Below are 16,042 nucleotides of genomic sequence, written 5' to 3' on the forward strand. Positions count from 1 at the left end.
CACTTCCTTATGATTTTGTAAGCTTAACTTGATGATATGCTTAGGATCTTCTTCTTGTCGACAGTTTGGATCCAGTGTGGATTGATAAGGAGGTACCACCTTCCGAAATATTGCCGACTAAGCGCTAGAACAAGGTAACGTTTCCGAGTGATGGATCTCGGATGAATTTCCGCATAGGAAGTGAGTCCGTTGGGCAATTACGAATACCCACATGATTATGGACCTACTTGGGAAACTATAGCTATTGATTTCATCAATAACTCAAAGAGCTGATATCGTGTCAAATTTGTAACAGGTATTTCGTACACATCATCTGAGATGTTTATGGTATCCTCACCCATCTCCCCAAGGTCGCAGAATCACGTTCAATCTCATCAAGAGAGAACTATTCTCCCTCAGCAAGAAAACCGTCAAGCCGATCTGCGTGTCGTCCGTAAGTCTCATGGAATGTCTCGTCTTCACCTACACAGATTCTGTATGTGAGCTTGGCATACCCCTCAGCCTTCACCTCAAGCTCAGGCGCCACCTGGCTATAGGCCAGAGCGAGAAGCATCCAACAGTTCACAAGCAAGTCCAGCATCAACCCCCATTTCTTGACGACTAGAGGTGTTTTGGACGCTCGGGGGAACTTTCCACCATCAATCACATAGCCCAGCGATTCCAGAGCTTTCAAACCACACTCAATAGCCTTCTCCGGCTGGTTCCATTCGGAGTACACCCCACAGAGGCTCAAATAGGGGTCCCATAAGGTAAGACGGGGGACCTCAGAGGCTGGTCGACTGTATGTCTCTGCGAGCGTCGCGAGGGTAGACTCGATCCTGGCTCCATTTGGATGGGGAGATTGAAAATATTTCCGCAGATCAGCAACCAGTCTATCTCTCTCGACGAAAGTGATTTTCTGCGTGGCTTGGATGTCTTGACACATAGCACAACTGCACTTGAAGCCCCAGTGATCGAAGTCAGGTTGCTTGTCGGGTTTGTCCTCAAAAGGCGGAGTGTACCAAAAGACGAGTTCGGTGTTGGGCTCGAGATCTTGGGTAGCTCGGATAATCATCATATCTCCAATGAACGATCTTCGACAGTTACTGTAGCAGGAGTGGTTTATGTGAGATGCCATGGGCCAAAGGCCGCAGGAGTCGAACTTCTCTTCTACCTTTTGGTTGGTCATAAGGCTAATGTGAGACTTGCGAGAGGAGACAGGGCAACCAAAGCCATTCAATGACACGATTTGTTCGACAAGGAATCTGGAGTATGAGAATATTAGCCAGGACTGAACAGGAATAGAAATATGTGAGCCACCTACGTATCCACAACAGGCGCGTCATCAACCTCGCAGACCTCGAGAGAGTTGTAAGAACCGTGGTGGAGATCAGAGACAACTGGCATCAAGGATGCATTTTTGTAAAGCTTTTGGACAATCAGGGTGATGAGCTCCGCCTGACCACCAAGGGTCATACGGTTCGTTTCCGGGTTGATCAGAATGACTGCACTGCGAGTGAAGCCGGTGCGATCGACGAATGAATGCGCAAAAGCTTTCTCGCAAAGCAGAATATCACCGGCCTTGACTGCCTTTGTGGTGAACAAGCCTCGTCCATGAGAAAAGGTAGACCTGACGGAAACAGGGCCGATGTATGTCGCGCGGTCCAAGTGTGGTGGACGAAGCTTTGCCGCTTCCAGCTGCAACTGCTTGAAAGGATATCTGCCGTTCACTTTTTCTGCCAGGCGCTTGATCGCTCGCGTAAATTCCCTGCTGGCGGCACTGTTTTTTGGGTACTCCTGGCAAAGAATCCTGAATTCATCGCAACACTCTCGGTATCTCCGGAGATGGTAGAATGCCTGAGCTTTGCGGAACAAAGCTTTCTCAGACATCTTGGGATCCGGAATATCGCGAAGAGCATCATCTGCTCGGTCGACTTTGATAAAAGCAAGAGCACGGTTTAGCTTGATGATAAAGGTCTCATCCTCTGCTGGGAAATATTCCAAAGCTTTGGAGTAACTGTTACCGTTGTGAGCTGAATGTCTGACCGAATGATCGAGGAAAAACTCACCAGTCAATAGCCTAATGATACCTGGACTTGTTGAAAAAGTCGTTGCCCACCATTCGCCAATCTTGGGCAGACATTCTCAAGGTATCCCTCTTCCCAGGCCCCTTACGCCAAGATGGGGGAACCAACCTGTCATGTCCGGGGACAAACTTGACGTCGGAGAGGTGGTCCACCCGTATTCCATAGCCTCCGTCAGCCATCACTTTGAGATACGGCTCTTTGATAATGAGCACTGCTCCCTCATTCAGTATGTCCTCGGCAGCACGAGATGGGTTTTGGTTGTACAGCTGAAGGACCAAAACCTTACCCTCTTCATCCTCCACAATGGCCAGGACTGCAGTCATCCTGTCCGCTGGGGTGACTGTTCTCAGAAGGAGGTATGAGCCACGGTGGTGTGTCTCGAGAACAAGATCTTTGATCATGATCTTGCTGAGCTCCCGGAACGGGGCGATACTAGGAACGTAGGTTGGAGGAAGAAAGGATGAGCGAATAGCGAACTCATGGATGTCAGGAGTCATATTATTGCTCGCCATCTGTCGAAACATAAACTCCATAATCAGATCTTCTCGGGATTGCTTCTGCTTTGGTTGCTGACCCTTAAAACGCTGGGCATTCTGGAGAGTCTTCTTATGCTGAACCAGATACTTCAGGTATTGCGGCTCCTCTGAGACATCGTGAGTGTCCATACTGGGCGATGATGTGGTAGAGATTGACTGGGAAGGGGAGTTGCCTGATACTTTCAGAAGATATCGATGGCAATAGGAGGCACACAGATGATGGGAGGAAGGGCTGGAAAGAAGGTGGATGAGAAGAAAAGCCGCATGTACAAAAGAAAGCACAAAGAAAAAGACAGAGAAGCATGGAGGCAGGGCAACAAACAAACAGTCGTTCAAAGAGCCTTACTACCTTAGACTATCTAGAGCTTATTTGGTTAATTTACATTCACTAGCCATCTATACCTGTAGCAAGTTATATAAAAAGCCCCACTTGGGTCATATAGCCACACATATAAATCCATCGCTCTCCATAGCGACTCTGACCCACATTGACACAGAAGATATCCTCAATGCCGTGAACTCGAACGATTTTTCGAACCCGTCTTTCCTACCGTCGGCTGATCACTCGCCCGATCCCACGAGCGATACTCAGATCGTTGACGACGCGAGTGTCGTGCGGGGGTTCCGCGACTGGTAATACGCGAGTGGTCTGGTTTTTTGTCACCGCGATGTTGATGATGTTGATGCTGTGGTTCTTGGCCGTCTGACTCAATGTCTTGGGAGAAGGATGGGCTGGCGGAGCGGGAAGACATGGTGGTGTGTATTTTCTTGGTGGGATATCAAGGGTGGATGGGGACTTGATGGGGAGGTCAATATATCTATGGTGAAAGCGGGTGATAGAGCTAGCTATATGAGGTGCAGGTTTTGGTTTTCGTGCGCTTGCTGTAGATATAGTGGCACTGGCGATGGCGACAAGGCGGATTTTATTCATTATGAGCGCACTGTGATGCAATTGTTCTTTACTTGCTCGGGACAATATCTTCAAGTAGCACCCCGAAGAATTTGCTTGAATGTAGAAGGACTGATAATCTAATTTATACGTACTTTGATACAGAATAGGAGAGCCCTGCCGGCATACTACTACAACAAAGCCAAGCTCAGAGAATCTTAGTGTTAGTTCACAACTCACTCCCACTGGTAAGTATACGTCAGTACCCAGTCAAATCTTGCGATACACCAAACAACCATTTCAACCCTTGGCTAACCGAGGAACTCCCGCGTTGCCTGCGTCGATGGGGCAAGCCTCCACGCCCAGGTATTGTCAACGAGGCTTTGGGTGTATCAGCCAAAACTGCGCAGTTCAATTGAAAGCGACTATCGTCCGTGAAAGAAAGGCCATGAGGTGATGCCGATCGCGATGATGGGCCTGACGACTTTGTGCTGTTCCACAGTCGCCTCAGAGACATGCTCTTCCGGATGTTGTGCATGCGGGTTCTCTTGCTTCCAACCTTGGAAAACAGTTGGTCCAGCGTAGAATCTAGAGGTACGTAGTCGACGCCCGGGTGGTTCAAGAAGGTAAGATTATTACAGATCTCGTGAGCCATGCTGGGCAGCTGGATGGGGTACTGGTCTCGTTGGATGATTTCCGGATAGATATTGAGACTGTGAGACCGCGGAGGGGGGATGACACAGAGTCCATTTCCAGGGTACAAAGACTCGTCTTGCGGGTTATCTAACTCTCTGTTGCATCGATCCGAGAAAGCACCGAAGTTAGCTGCGAGGGTCACCGCACAGAGAGGGAGAACCGCGAGGCTCATCGCGGTGTGGAGGGCTGGGAGACCAGGAAAGGTAAGAGATTGAAGGCTGACTCGGACACACAGAGCCCAAAGGTCGGCGTACAAGCGACACACAATGTATAAATTTCCTGAGCCAAGTGTAAACTCATCTGGTCGTCGTCCTTGAGGCGGAATGTAAGTGTAAGATGGATCAATGCCGACAACAAGCGAGCCTTCCTGGATTGCCCACTGTTCACGCTCTTCCAGGCGGACATCTCGGCATAAGCGCAGACGGGTACAGAGCCTTGCTTTGGTTTGATAGAAGGGCATGGGCGATGACCAAGAGTCGGTGGGAAAATCGAGGAGGCTCCGTCTCATGTCCGTGATATCTGTTGTGTCCCGCGAATGAGGGTAAACAGTCTATACAAAAAAAGTCAGAGAGTGTCAGAGCCAAAGGGTATACTATTCCTGACAGCGAATATTGTGCTCTCAGGTGTGAAAGTCTCTTTGCTGCCTTCAGTATCTGCGTCGCTGCACGTCACACGCTTTGGGTCTGTTGACTCCGGGTCTGATGTGTAGTTTTCCCTTCCACAAGCTGAGTGGTTTTCCAAGCTCAACACTCCTCTATGTCCAAACTTCTCAATTTTCCAAGCAGGAGTGTGGTCAGCGTCAGAGGACGGCGATGGGGTTGACGGGTCCAGCCCATCAGATCGCAGAAACCACACCGGCGGCCGGTGGAAGTATTCGCCCTGTCTTCGTCGCTTGGCAATGGAGTCATGAAGACAGGAGCATGAACTGGCGTCGCTAAAGTCATCAGTGGCAGGATCGGTGCCTTCTGTGCTCATGGTGGTAAGCTGTAGTATAGGGTATGCTGTGTATAGAAGGGGTGAATTGTTGGGAGGGGAGGAAAGTGGTTGGTCTAGAGCGATGGAAAGCGCCATGGACCAGAACACTCAAGTCACAACTCCTTCCACCTTGAACTCAACACTCAACACTTGTAGACGAGTAGCCATCGCAATGAAGTCACTAATTAGGGTTATCCCCAACACCTCAACCGAACCTCGGCTTCGGTGAGCTGAGTCATCGCGCGGGGAATAAGTTACGTCCATACTCATCTTCGCTCTTCTCTTCAACATTTTGTTTCTTGTATCAGACTGGAACAAAATCGCGCCATCATGTCAGCCCCCAAGATCACTCTTTATTTTGACATCGTCAGCCCCTTTGCTTACATCGCATTCCATGTGTTGAAGGTGAGTCCACCACCTACTTGTTTTCCCAGTGGATTCTAACCATGGACGCAGAACTCGCCCACATTTGCTAACTGCAATGTGCAATATGTACCCATCCTACTGGGGGGGCTGATGCAAACTTGCGGCAACACGGCCCCAATCAACATCAAGAGTACGACAGAGCCCCAAACGTCTTGATCTTATAGAAATAGAATTCTCACCTACTCCTCACAGACAAGGACAAGTGGATTAACCAGGAACGCTTGCGCTGGGCGAAATACTTCTCCGTGCCCGTGTGCGCTGACACCCCCGAGGGCTTCCCCGTGCGTACGCTCGCCGTCCAGCGAGCTATGTGTGCCGTCTCCCAAAAGTCGCCCGAAAAGGTTGAATCTGTCATCGATGCTCTTTACCGCTCGTTCTGGGTGGAGCGCAACTCGAAGATTGGGGGGCCGGATGGATTCACCCCTATTTTGGAGGATGTTCTTGGGAAGCAGAAGGCGCAGGATGTTTTGTCTGCCGTAAGTTGGACGCTTAGATCTGTGTACCCTGATCCCTGTCTAATGGCTTTTTTTTTAGATGGGTCAACCGGATATAAAGGCCATTCTTACCTCTAACACAGATCATGCCTTTAAGATTGGTGCTTTTGGTCTACCGTGGTTTGAGTGCACCAACTCCAGGGGCGAGACGGAGGGATTCTGGGGCATTGACCATCTCGGTCAGGTTGTGGACTTTTTGGGTCTGGATCGTAGCGTGGATAAAGGATTCCGAGCAGTTCTGTGAACAGACTACTAGTTTCAGATTGTTTCAGTAGATTATTAGTTGGTTGGTTTATAATACTGAATGATTTTCATGTCTCGCACTCCGACTTTTCACAATCAGATCGATCCGCCTTCCACTTCTCCAGTGTATTTACCACTGAGGCAGGAGATGGATCACTAGGCAAAAAGCGGCGTGGGTGAGCACTAAAACAGAAAAAGAGAAAATATTCGAACGCGGTCTAAAATCCAATTCGTGGGCGACTAGTTTTATAAATAGGATGATGTCTGCCGGTGGGGCATTTCCTATCTAGGCTGATTCCGTGACGGCGTGTAGGCTCCGATTCACTAAGTAGATATTAACATAGACTCGGACTCAGTGATCATGCTCAGGATAGTCACGCACATAACAATGATGGGAAAAGATGGAAGCGGAGGGTTCGGCAAATTTCAAAAATGGCTCCCTGTTGTAGTCCGTCCTCTCGCAGCACCCAAGGCTAGCCGACAATCAACGGAAGTTCGCCGTGGTAAGCAGGATTGTCCTCGATTTTACGGAGCTTCCGCGCGAATTGTGCCATTGTCAAGCGCGAATTCGGTCCACAGAGTACTTGGGACAAGAGATCGTAGACTTCTGGGTAAGGCCCCCCAGTTCCCAATAGGCCCTTTCTGGCCAGGTATTCTTTGACACCGTCCGGGCTTCTGTATTTATTATGAATGCCCAGCACATCGGTGCTGTATTGACTCGCTAGCAGGCTGGGTTTAACGGTGTATAGAAGGCACACTCCAGCCGAGTAAACATCAGGTGCATAGGGCCATTTGTAATACTCCCCCTTTACCACCTCTAAGGGTTTGTGATGTGAGTTTTCTGTCATCCGCAGCAATTGGGGTTCTGAGTCTTACCAGGAGCCATGTAAAGTGGAGTGCCTTTCAGAGGCCAACTTCTTTGAGGCTTTGTAACGTCTACCGCCATATCCCAGTCAATGATGGCGAAACGCTGCGAGCTGCTCAACCGCTCCATATAATTTTCAAGCTTGTAATCCAAGTGAATGTAGCCTTGCGAGTGAGCATATGCCAGCCCGTCCACTCCATCAATCGACATATGGAGGCGATTCAATGACATCGCCCACGGGGTTCTGCTGTGGAACGCCGAGAGAAAGTCTCGCAGTATCTTTAAGCCATCTCGGCCCATCTTCTCCATAACGACGATTGACTCGCCCTGTGGATACTCCGAGCTGGGTGGTATCCAGAGATCTTTGTATACTTTTGGAACGTAACCACCGGGTTCGAGCCGGTGCTGCACCGATCCGCCAAAGAAGGAGTCGTCTCTCTTGCCTCATTTCGCGACAAGATTAGACCATTCGTTACCACAAGGTTCGGGTTCCAAATCATACTTGCTTGATCGCGGCCTGTCGAATTCAAAGAGAACACCTTCCGTAACTGCCCCGAATGATCCCGCTCCAAGTTGCTTGGATTTCAATGTGACTGTTCCAAGCTGTGTAGAAGGGAGAGAAGTGCTGCCAACATCTGGTCCAAACGCAAAGATTTTATCGCCATTTTTTTTCCTCGTTCGTAGGAACCATGCGTTTCCAGTTATGCCTGGACTCCGCTTGCTGAGATATTTCTCGAACTCGTCGGATGCATCGAACTCGTCGGATAGAACTGGCAGCGAGGCTGTATCATTGTTCACAGATTCAGACAGCTGTACGATGTCGGAGACTGGCGCGGCATGGGTGAAAGGTAAAGAAACAGAAATGAGGAACTGCAGTGCTAATATCCACGAAATGATGCAGTTGCTCGGAGACCCTTTGGAAAACATTTTGAGGCGGAATTTCAAGCCGCTTCCCTGGTCGTCTTCCGGTGCGAAACAAATCAGGAACGAGATGCGCTCTATATATAAAAAGCCCAGGCATGGACTCCTGGGGGATTGCCTCCTGGGGCGTAGATAGGTAAACCGCCCGTGCCTTCCATCTTTCTATTACGGGGTATACGAAGTCAATAAGCCCCTCTATATAGACTTGATGCTTGGCCCTGGCCCCCTAGACACGGGCCGAGGGTTATCTTCTGTTGGAGGGGGCGATCCTGGAGGATTTGCCCTCTTTAAAGTCGGCGCTAGGATTCAAGAGATAATTTGTCTACATGGAAATTTTTATGCTATGGATAAACTCGACATGTTTTCAACGTGCCTGGAGGATTGGCCCCCTTTAATTTCTGCATCAGGATTCAAGAGATAAATTGTCTGCACGCGATTTTTTTTGCTAAAAATAAGCTCGAGAGCTAGACATGCTTTCATCCTGCTTCCGGGCTGCTCACTGTGGCGGATTGACTAGCATGGAAGCCAGAATTTAATAAGGAAAATCTAAACTAGAATGTATGTAGTAGATGTAGATAGTATTGCCAAGATTAGACTATGCAAAAGTTCCCAAAAATATCCGTTTGCCAAAGCGTGCGCCCAACGCTAGCCGAGAATAGTGAAGATATACCTAATGTATGTACGTGAAGGTTGCAGAAGAAAACTTCACGATGCCATTATAATGGAGTACATGTGTATTTATTTATTTGTGAAGGATGATGGCCCCCGGGATCTTGAGACCAGGATTGCACTATTGCCCAAAACAGTTTAGCCCGCCTGGCCCTCTGATATCTCCGATAGCAAGATAATTGTCGACTCGAATCTTTCTCCAACATTCAATTCCGCCCAACTCTGCCGCCATGGCCCCAATCCCCATAACAATCGTCACAGGATTCCTGGGTTCAGGCAAAACAACCCTCCTCCTCAACCTAATCCCGCAATTACCACCTTCCTACCGGCTCGCCCTCCTCAAAAACGAATTCGGCGACGTGGCCGTCGACTCCCAACTCGCCTCCACGCAATCAATCTCCGGCGTGCGCGAGCTTCTCAACGGCTGTATCTGCTGCAACCTGGTCGGACAACTCAGCGACGCGCTAAACCAGCTGCGCGATGAAGTGCAGCCGGACCGAATCGTCATCGAGACGAGCGGGAGCGCATTCCCTGCTACGCTGGCGATGGAGGTGAACAGGCTGGCGCGCGAACAGGGGGGCTACTTTGTGCTCGACGGTGTGATTAGCGTGATTGATGTTGAGAATTGGGAGGGGTATGAGGATACGTCGTACACGGCTAAGTTGCAAGCCAAGTACACGGATCTGATTATCTTTAATAAGTGGGAGAGTGTCTCCGAGCAGCGATTTGATGTCTGCTTGGATCGAGTTGGGGATTTGGATATCGAGACGCCTTGGGTGAAGTCTGAGAAGGGGAAAGTGGAGAAGGGGGTGTTGCTGGGGATTGATGGTGCGCTTTTTGCGAAGGAGGACACGCACGGTCTCAATGGGGTGGAGCATGGCCATGGCCACGAGCACAAGCATGATCATCAGTCCGAGGTCGAGGTGCTTTCTGTGGTGCTCAAATCCTCCTCGTCGGAGGAGACAATCGACGTCCCTGCTTTGGAGCAGCTCCTGTCCTCTGTGCCGAGGGCGGAAGTCTACCGCATCAAGGGGATCATGCGCTGTTCTACTCAAAATCCACCGGCAGAGTCATCTGATAATCTCGAGGCGCGCCAGACATCCGATTCTACTGCCTGTCAGGACTATATTCTGAACTGGGCTTTTGGACGCTGGACGTGCACCCCTTCTGCCGTGATGGCCGAGTCGGCTGACCCCACGGTGGTCTCTCGCATGACTTTCATCTGTGCTCGGTATGAGTCTACAAAGTGGAAAAAGAAGCTCGAGGCTGGCGGGCTTGTGCAAGCAAACGAGGCCGAGTTGACGGTGCAGAAACTGGCCTAGTAGGCTGGATCGTATCAAGCACCGTGGAGCTGGCTCCGCGAGAGCCGAGGCATTTTCCTGGCGGAGATTCCTTTTTGATTTTGATGCATTACGATATCATGTTTAGAGCAACGTTGATAGAGCACATATATACAGCCATTAAACGGATAGATCAGCAGTTACATGCCAGAGACATCTTGTCATACCTGACTGTTTGAAGAGAAATGATTATGAATAAACTCGGAAAAATGAGAAAGAAACCAATTCTATTCTAGTGTTTGATTCTTTAAAAAACGCAAGTGGCAGACGCAACACGAAACCCAAGTCGTATATTAAGTCAACCCCGTCTTAAGGAAGACAAACAACGAGAATATTTGCAAGCAGAAAGGACCCGAAATAGACAATGAGCGACATGGGCGAGCAGAAAAACCAACAGTGAAGAAAGCACACAGCACAATGACCCAACTCGTTAATAGTTGAGGAGGGCAGAAGCACCAGTCTCGCTGGAAATGTAGATCACCTCGTGATTATCCGAGAATCCATTGAAACGAGTAGCGCTGCACTTGGTGTAGGCGCCCATATCCTCAAAGTAGAGCCAGTCACCCGCATTCAGAAGACCTGGCAGGTCGATGCGCTCGGAGATGACATCGATGCCGTCGCAGGTCGGGCCCCAGATCGAGTACGAGAAGTTCTCCGAAGTCGCAGGATTCAGAGAGCCCCGGTCGGCAGGCTGGTCTGCGGCGCGGGTAAGAACCTGGGCCACGGGGTGCTGGTGGTCGAAGATGATGTTCGAGAAGTTGCCGTAGACGCCGTCATTCAGGTATAGCATGTACGCATCGCGGGAAGGGTCCAGCGGGTCTGGCACGTCGCGCCGCGCGATGACATTGGCAGCAAGGGTGAACGCGCTGGCGACGTAGTAGCGACCCGGCTCGGCGATGATGCGGATGTGCGGCGGGAAGTAGCTGTCTATGGCATCGCTCAGGATACCGGCGAATTTCTCGAAACTGGACTGGCAGAAGCCGCCGCCGACATCCAGGGTGTGGAGTTCGTGGCCGACTTCCTCAGCCTGGTCGAACACCATCCGCGCATCCTGGACGGCCTTGAGGAAAGCGGTAGGATCCTCTGCGCCGGAGCCAACGTGAAAGCTGACGCCGACAACCTTGAGCTCGAGCTGGTGCGCCAGCTCGAGTAGCTGCTGGGCCACATCTAGGGATGCACCGAACTTCATGCTCAGACGGCACAGGCTGGTCGAGTCATCCGTCAGGATGCGGAGGTACAGTTCGGCGTCGGGGAATGTCGCCTTGATCTTGTACAGCTCGTCGGCATTGTCAAAAGTCATCTGCTTGACACCTACCTCGGCAGCGAACCGCAGGTAAGACTTGGTCTTGCAGGGCTGGGCGTAGATGATGCGGCTAGGCTCGATACCGGCCTGCAGAGCCAGTTCGATCTCAGACTTGGACGCACAATCAAACCCGTTTCCGAGCTGGGCCATGAGGCGAAGAACCTCTGGGTCCGGGTTACACTTGACCGCTGTGGTTGGCAGTTAGTAAATCATGCCAGAGAGTTGGGACTGGATCGGAGCGGGGCTTACCATAAAAGGGCTTGACGCGGCCCAAATTCATCTTCCAGCGCAGGTGCTGGCGGTATACCTCGCCCATATCCGCGACATAGAACGCATCCTCCTCCCCGGGGCCACAGTGGTCCACATCAACCTCGGTGGCCCGTTTCTTCAACACATCCAGAACCAGTTCCTTGGCCGTCAACCGAGATTGCAACAAGTCGTCCTCTCCATGGCTGCTGACCTGACCGTGATGGTCTAGACTATCAAGATAGTCCTGTTTGATGGTGCATAGTTCAGCATGCGATACGCACGCAGTCGGGGCCATAACCGTGCAGCTGCGACTCGGCACGAGGTAAGAGAAAAAACAAGAAGAAGTATAGGATCAATCAATCAAGTAACGCGACTGCGTATTAAGGAGGACGATAACCGTCACAACCGTAGTTGACTAGACCAAGTCTCCAAGACCCTTCCTCCTGAAGAGGAAGGAACTTCAGAGTAGTCCTATGCGGCAGCTCAAGGGTAGAAGAATCGACCGGCGGTGGAGTCAACGAGCCGGAAAATGGCGCACCGAACGAAAGCTCAGAAACCTGTAGCAGGAGGAGGAATGTTGTTAAGCGTGTCGCGGAGTCGTCGAGTTGAGACAACTTGACGGAGAAGCACAAGCGAGGCTACAGAAGCCGTGATGAGCGGATTCTGTGTTGCCTTTGGAGGAGGGATTCCAAAGGCAGAGGGAATAAACTTGAGGAAGTGAACCGCGGGTCAGCCAGGTCGCAAGAGTGATGATCGGGAGGAACGATGGAGGAAGAAGGAAGGGGAGAGAATAAAAGGTGGCCAGTCGTGTGTTCAGTTGGAGGGGCAGGCAGATTTTTTTTGGGTTTGGAGTCGGGCGAGGGCAGCTTGGGTTTAGGGCATGATTGGAGGCACACGCACGGACAACACACGCAGAGGTGTTTTTCCTCTCCACAAACAAGACCTGCAAGAAAAAAAAAAAGGACTCACTAGCAGAAATAATAATCGGTCGTGGAGGAGACGAGCAAACATGAAGGTATGACGCTCCGGGGAAAGGTTGCACTACCTCACGTAATCACCCGACCCGGAGTGCTTTTGAGTCCAGGTACGACTAGGCCTTGTATGGCCACATCGAACAGTGAGCGATTTCTCGTGCAGGAACTAGACCCGGCTGGTCGAATCCAGTTCCTGTGTGCTATTTTTATGCCAATTGTGATTTATTTATCTCTGAATATTGTTTACACAGCCGGACTGCTGTTGTCCGACCAGGGATTGATTGTGTCACCGCATAATCGTGGCCGAGGAAGAAAGCTCTCCGGATCCCCGCGCTAACCAGCCCGCGAAAAATCATGACGCACCAAGTGGGACACCGACAGATCAGCCTGTTAGCGTAGACCCATTGGTCACACAGCTCCCTCACCGGCTGTAGCAGTACAATTCGATCTGATCGACTTGGTCATTCTGCGAGGGAAGCGGGATGCCGTCTTGGAGGGATTGGAACGCCGCAGACTGCATCAGATCGAAAAACACCGTTTCGCTGTCGTGCCGCCTCTTCAAGGCCACCAAGATGATCGCCCCCGGCGAGATCCGGACCAATCGGTCCAGCGTAGAGACCAGCGCGGGCAAGCTGTCGGCATTGTAGGTACAGTCGGACAGCAGGATCAGATCGATAGCGCTGCTACAAAGATCCTCGGGTGGCGGCTCGTTCCAGTCGAGAGGTCGATAGTAGACCGTCGACTGGGAGGCCGGTCGGGCAGCATTGATATTCCGTGCGACAATCTCCTCGACTTCCGGGAGGTCTGTGAGTAGGACGGAGCAGTAGGGGTGCAGCTGGGCGAGGGCAATGCCCACAATGCCACATCCGGCTCCCAGTTCAACCACTTGGAGAGGGGTTTGGCGTGGGTGCTGTAAGAGGTGACCGAGCGAGGGCATTCCCTCTGATGTTCCACTGGTGACTTTTTGAAGGTATATTACTGAGGCGAGCGCCGCATCCCTGTCATATGCCGTTCAGATGCTGGTCCCATTTAGATGATTGGAACTTGGCTCACCAAATATGCCGAGCAATGCTGTTGCCAGTCTCCTCGGAGATGCAGAGGTCTGATGTTTGGGGTTCTGGGCTGTCCCCGAGACTGAACCGGCGTTCAATCAGCTTCTCAGCCGGCAATTGCGCCGAGATTGGGGTACTCCAGCCCGAGACCACTAATGGGACCGGACATAGTGAGTCTTTGACAGGCGACTGAGGGCCCCGAGGCCGAACAGTCAACACCACGGGTTGCTGCGCAAAGCCACGAGGCAATTCCAGAGAAATTGGAAGCTCACGTTTCCCAGCTTGCCAAGCCAGGGAGCTTGTGGTCAGAATTTTTGAGGAATGAGAAATAGTTAACTCTGCGATCAAGTCCACATCCTGGGCCAGGAATGCATCTCCAAGATCCGTGGTGATGCAAATCAACGCGGAAACAACAGAGGACCCCTTCTGCTGCTGGACTCGGGGGGTCTTGAGGAAGCGGATATAATAGACCATGATATAGAGCGACAGACCCAGACCGTCCCCCGGACCCCAAACTGTTGATCTCACGTGCCGCGCTGACTAACTGTCAGATGACATCGTCGGTTGCGTCGTCTGGCTGTCTTCCTCCTCACCCTTGCCTGGGTTTACCCTGTTGACTCCAAGGGACCCCTTTGTCAATGTCGCCGATGCCAGTGAAGAAAGAACCAACAATTTCTGCCCCTTGCGCTGTCCATCCAAGATGATGCGCCCGCGCGACCCTCGCATCCGCCAGCGGATCAACCAGATCTCGCATAACCTCGAATCGGCCAACGAGACCGCCCAGGAAGGTCTCTACACCTTTTCGCATAATTACATCTCACCATGCTTCGCGTCCCTTGGCAACTGTGTCTACGCATGTACCGCGCCCTGTCTCCCGACTAGAGAAGACCACATACGACGGCGACGGCGCGGCCATGCCGAGGCTGTATTTGACTTCTACGACGATTGGGACAATGAAGACGCGGATGAAACTTTGCTTGGTTGGGGAGCGGGAGAACTCGATCGTCTCTTGGCGGGGAGTGGGCTGACACAGGGCACTGCGGAACAGCCACGCCGGCCTCGAAAAATGAGCTATGGCACACGCAATCCCAGGCGAAGAAGCACAGTGCATATACCGGACAACCGCACAGATCCGACCATTATTCCCAGCTCGTCATTACTCGGCTTCCTTGAACGGTTCCCGTGGAGATTTGGTGCGCGCGGTGTGAAGTACCGTCCCTCAGCGGCCGATCTACAGGAGCAACCGTCAGGTTTGCATCGCTTCACGCAGGAAGAGGAACCCTTGATGGAAGCTGCAGATGAAGATCTCATCCGGCCCGCTAATAGTCCCACTGGAAGGAATCGGAGTGCAACTCAGTCTTCGCTCGGGACAACAAATTCACTAAGCTCACGCGGCGATCTGATCCCTAGCGACGAGGAAGAAGACGCAGTACCGCTAGATGACGAATTCGCATTTGTGCTTGGACACCGAGGTACCAGTTTAGAAGACGATGATCACTTCGGGACGAAATCAGAGATCACGAAATCCGCCTCGGGCACTTCCAGCTTAACGGGGACGTCATCCAAGAAGAAGGCAAAACGGAAGAAGAAGAAGCGGTCGACTAGATCATCTGCATCAGATGTGGCAGTGGTGCAGGGGCTTGATACCCCTTCGATGGCAGATTTGAAATTAGAAGAACAGCACGCTGCGTTGGAAGAAGAATCAGCAATCCAAAAGAGACGGGCTGTTGCACACGAGCTGGCCTTGAACCGCGGCCTTGAAGACGAAGTCGATGGATCCTCACCTTTGATCAGCCCCATTGTGGAGAGACCAAGTAATGCCAGGCAATGGAGTGATTCGTCCAGTCGAAGATTCTCAGGCGAACACGAACCCTTCCCTTCCTTTGAGGCTGGCTCCCCCTAATCAGCCTGGCAGCACTGATATGGATACACCACACTAAATCGTGGATTGCGTTCGTTTGACGGCCTTCCATTCTAGCTGTACGATATGACGAGTGATTTGCTTCTTGTACCTTCTTATACCCCCCCATGTGATCTAGCTAGGACTGTGACGTGGTTTTGGATCTTAGCTCGAATATACCAGTTTATATTATATAAATTTCACTTTCACGTAGCCAGTCCTACATGGTACGTGCCATATCATAGACGACCCTCGAATGCTTCCTCTTGGAAGGGGGAAGAGCTATTTCGTGATAAAGTGACCATTGTCTTGTCCGAGTCGATTCAATCATATCTGTCACACAACACAGTAACATAATTGGATACCTTTGCAATCTAGTCTGGCTCCTCAAATTGTCAACTTGGTGTCAGAAATAGCAGCTTTCTAGTTTGAATTCAACAAAAT

General features: G+C 51.2%; 7 protein-coding genes across 7 annotated transcripts; 3 read left to right on the top strand and 4 right to left on the bottom strand.

The window, feature by feature from the left end:
* Nucleotides 1–385: 385 nt before the first annotated feature.
* Nucleotides 386–2,731, bottom strand: PFLUO_LOCUS8019 (uncharacterized protein; the record flags this gene model as incomplete). Its single annotated transcript, XM_073785713.1, has 3 exons — nucleotides 386–1,244; nucleotides 1,304–1,996; nucleotides 2,070–2,731. The coding sequence occupies 3 exons, from the start codon at nucleotides 2,729–2,731 to the stop codon at nucleotides 386–388; spliced, it is 2,214 nt and encodes a 737-aa protein (XP_073642041.1).
* Nucleotides 2,732–5,492: 2,761 nt separating this feature from the next.
* On the top strand, nucleotides 5,493–6,326 carry PFLUO_LOCUS8020 (uncharacterized protein; the record flags this gene model as incomplete). Its single annotated transcript, XM_073785714.1, has 4 exons — nucleotides 5,493–5,567; nucleotides 5,619–5,718; nucleotides 5,781–6,064; nucleotides 6,123–6,326. 4 exons carry the CDS (start codon nucleotides 5,493–5,495, stop codon nucleotides 6,324–6,326), a joined length of 663 nt encoding a protein of 220 aa, XP_073642042.1.
* A 472-nt stretch (nucleotides 6,327–6,798) lies between these two features.
* Nucleotides 6,799–7,400, bottom strand: PFLUO_LOCUS8021 (uncharacterized protein; the record flags this gene model as incomplete). Its single annotated transcript, XM_073785715.1, has 2 exons — nucleotides 6,799–7,142; nucleotides 7,202–7,400. The coding sequence occupies 2 exons, from the start codon at nucleotides 7,398–7,400 to the stop codon at nucleotides 6,799–6,801; spliced, it is 543 nt and encodes a 180-aa protein (XP_073642043.1).
* Nucleotides 7,401–9,010: 1,610 nt separating this feature from the next.
* PFLUO_LOCUS8022 (uncharacterized protein) lies at nucleotides 9,011–10,102 on the top strand (the record flags this gene model as incomplete). Its single annotated transcript, XM_073785716.1, has 1 exon — nucleotides 9,011–10,102. The coding sequence occupies one exon, from the start codon at nucleotides 9,011–9,013 to the stop codon at nucleotides 10,100–10,102; it is 1,092 nt and encodes a 363-aa protein (XP_073642044.1).
* A 448-nt stretch (nucleotides 10,103–10,550) lies between these two features.
* Nucleotides 10,551–11,967, bottom strand: PFLUO_LOCUS8023 (Ornithine decarboxylase; the record flags this gene model as incomplete). The annotated part of the gene is made up of 2 exons (XM_073785717.1): nucleotides 10,551–11,611; nucleotides 11,673–11,967. The coding sequence occupies 2 exons, from the start codon at nucleotides 11,965–11,967 to the stop codon at nucleotides 10,551–10,553; spliced, it is 1,356 nt and encodes a 451-aa protein (XP_073642045.1).
* A 1,100-nt stretch (nucleotides 11,968–13,067) lies between these two features.
* PFLUO_LOCUS8024 (uncharacterized protein) lies at nucleotides 13,068–14,172 on the bottom strand (the record flags this gene model as incomplete). The annotated part of the gene is made up of 2 exons (XM_073785718.1): nucleotides 13,068–13,644; nucleotides 13,700–14,172. The coding sequence occupies 2 exons, from the start codon at nucleotides 14,170–14,172 to the stop codon at nucleotides 13,068–13,070; spliced, it is 1,050 nt and encodes a 349-aa protein (XP_073642046.1).
* Nucleotides 14,173–14,398: 226 nt separating this feature from the next.
* On the top strand, nucleotides 14,399–15,601 carry PFLUO_LOCUS8025 (uncharacterized protein; the record flags this gene model as incomplete). Its single annotated transcript, XM_073785719.1, has 1 exon — nucleotides 14,399–15,601. The coding sequence occupies one exon, from the start codon at nucleotides 14,399–14,401 to the stop codon at nucleotides 15,599–15,601; it is 1,203 nt and encodes a 400-aa protein (XP_073642047.1).
* Nucleotides 15,602–16,042: the final 441 nt, after the last annotated feature.

This window comes from Penicillium psychrofluorescens (assembly GCF_964197705.1).
Source record: "Penicillium psychrofluorescens genome assembly, chromosome: 5".
NCBI classification, from domain to species: domain Eukaryota; kingdom Fungi; phylum Ascomycota; class Eurotiomycetes; order Eurotiales; family Aspergillaceae; genus Penicillium; species Penicillium psychrofluorescens.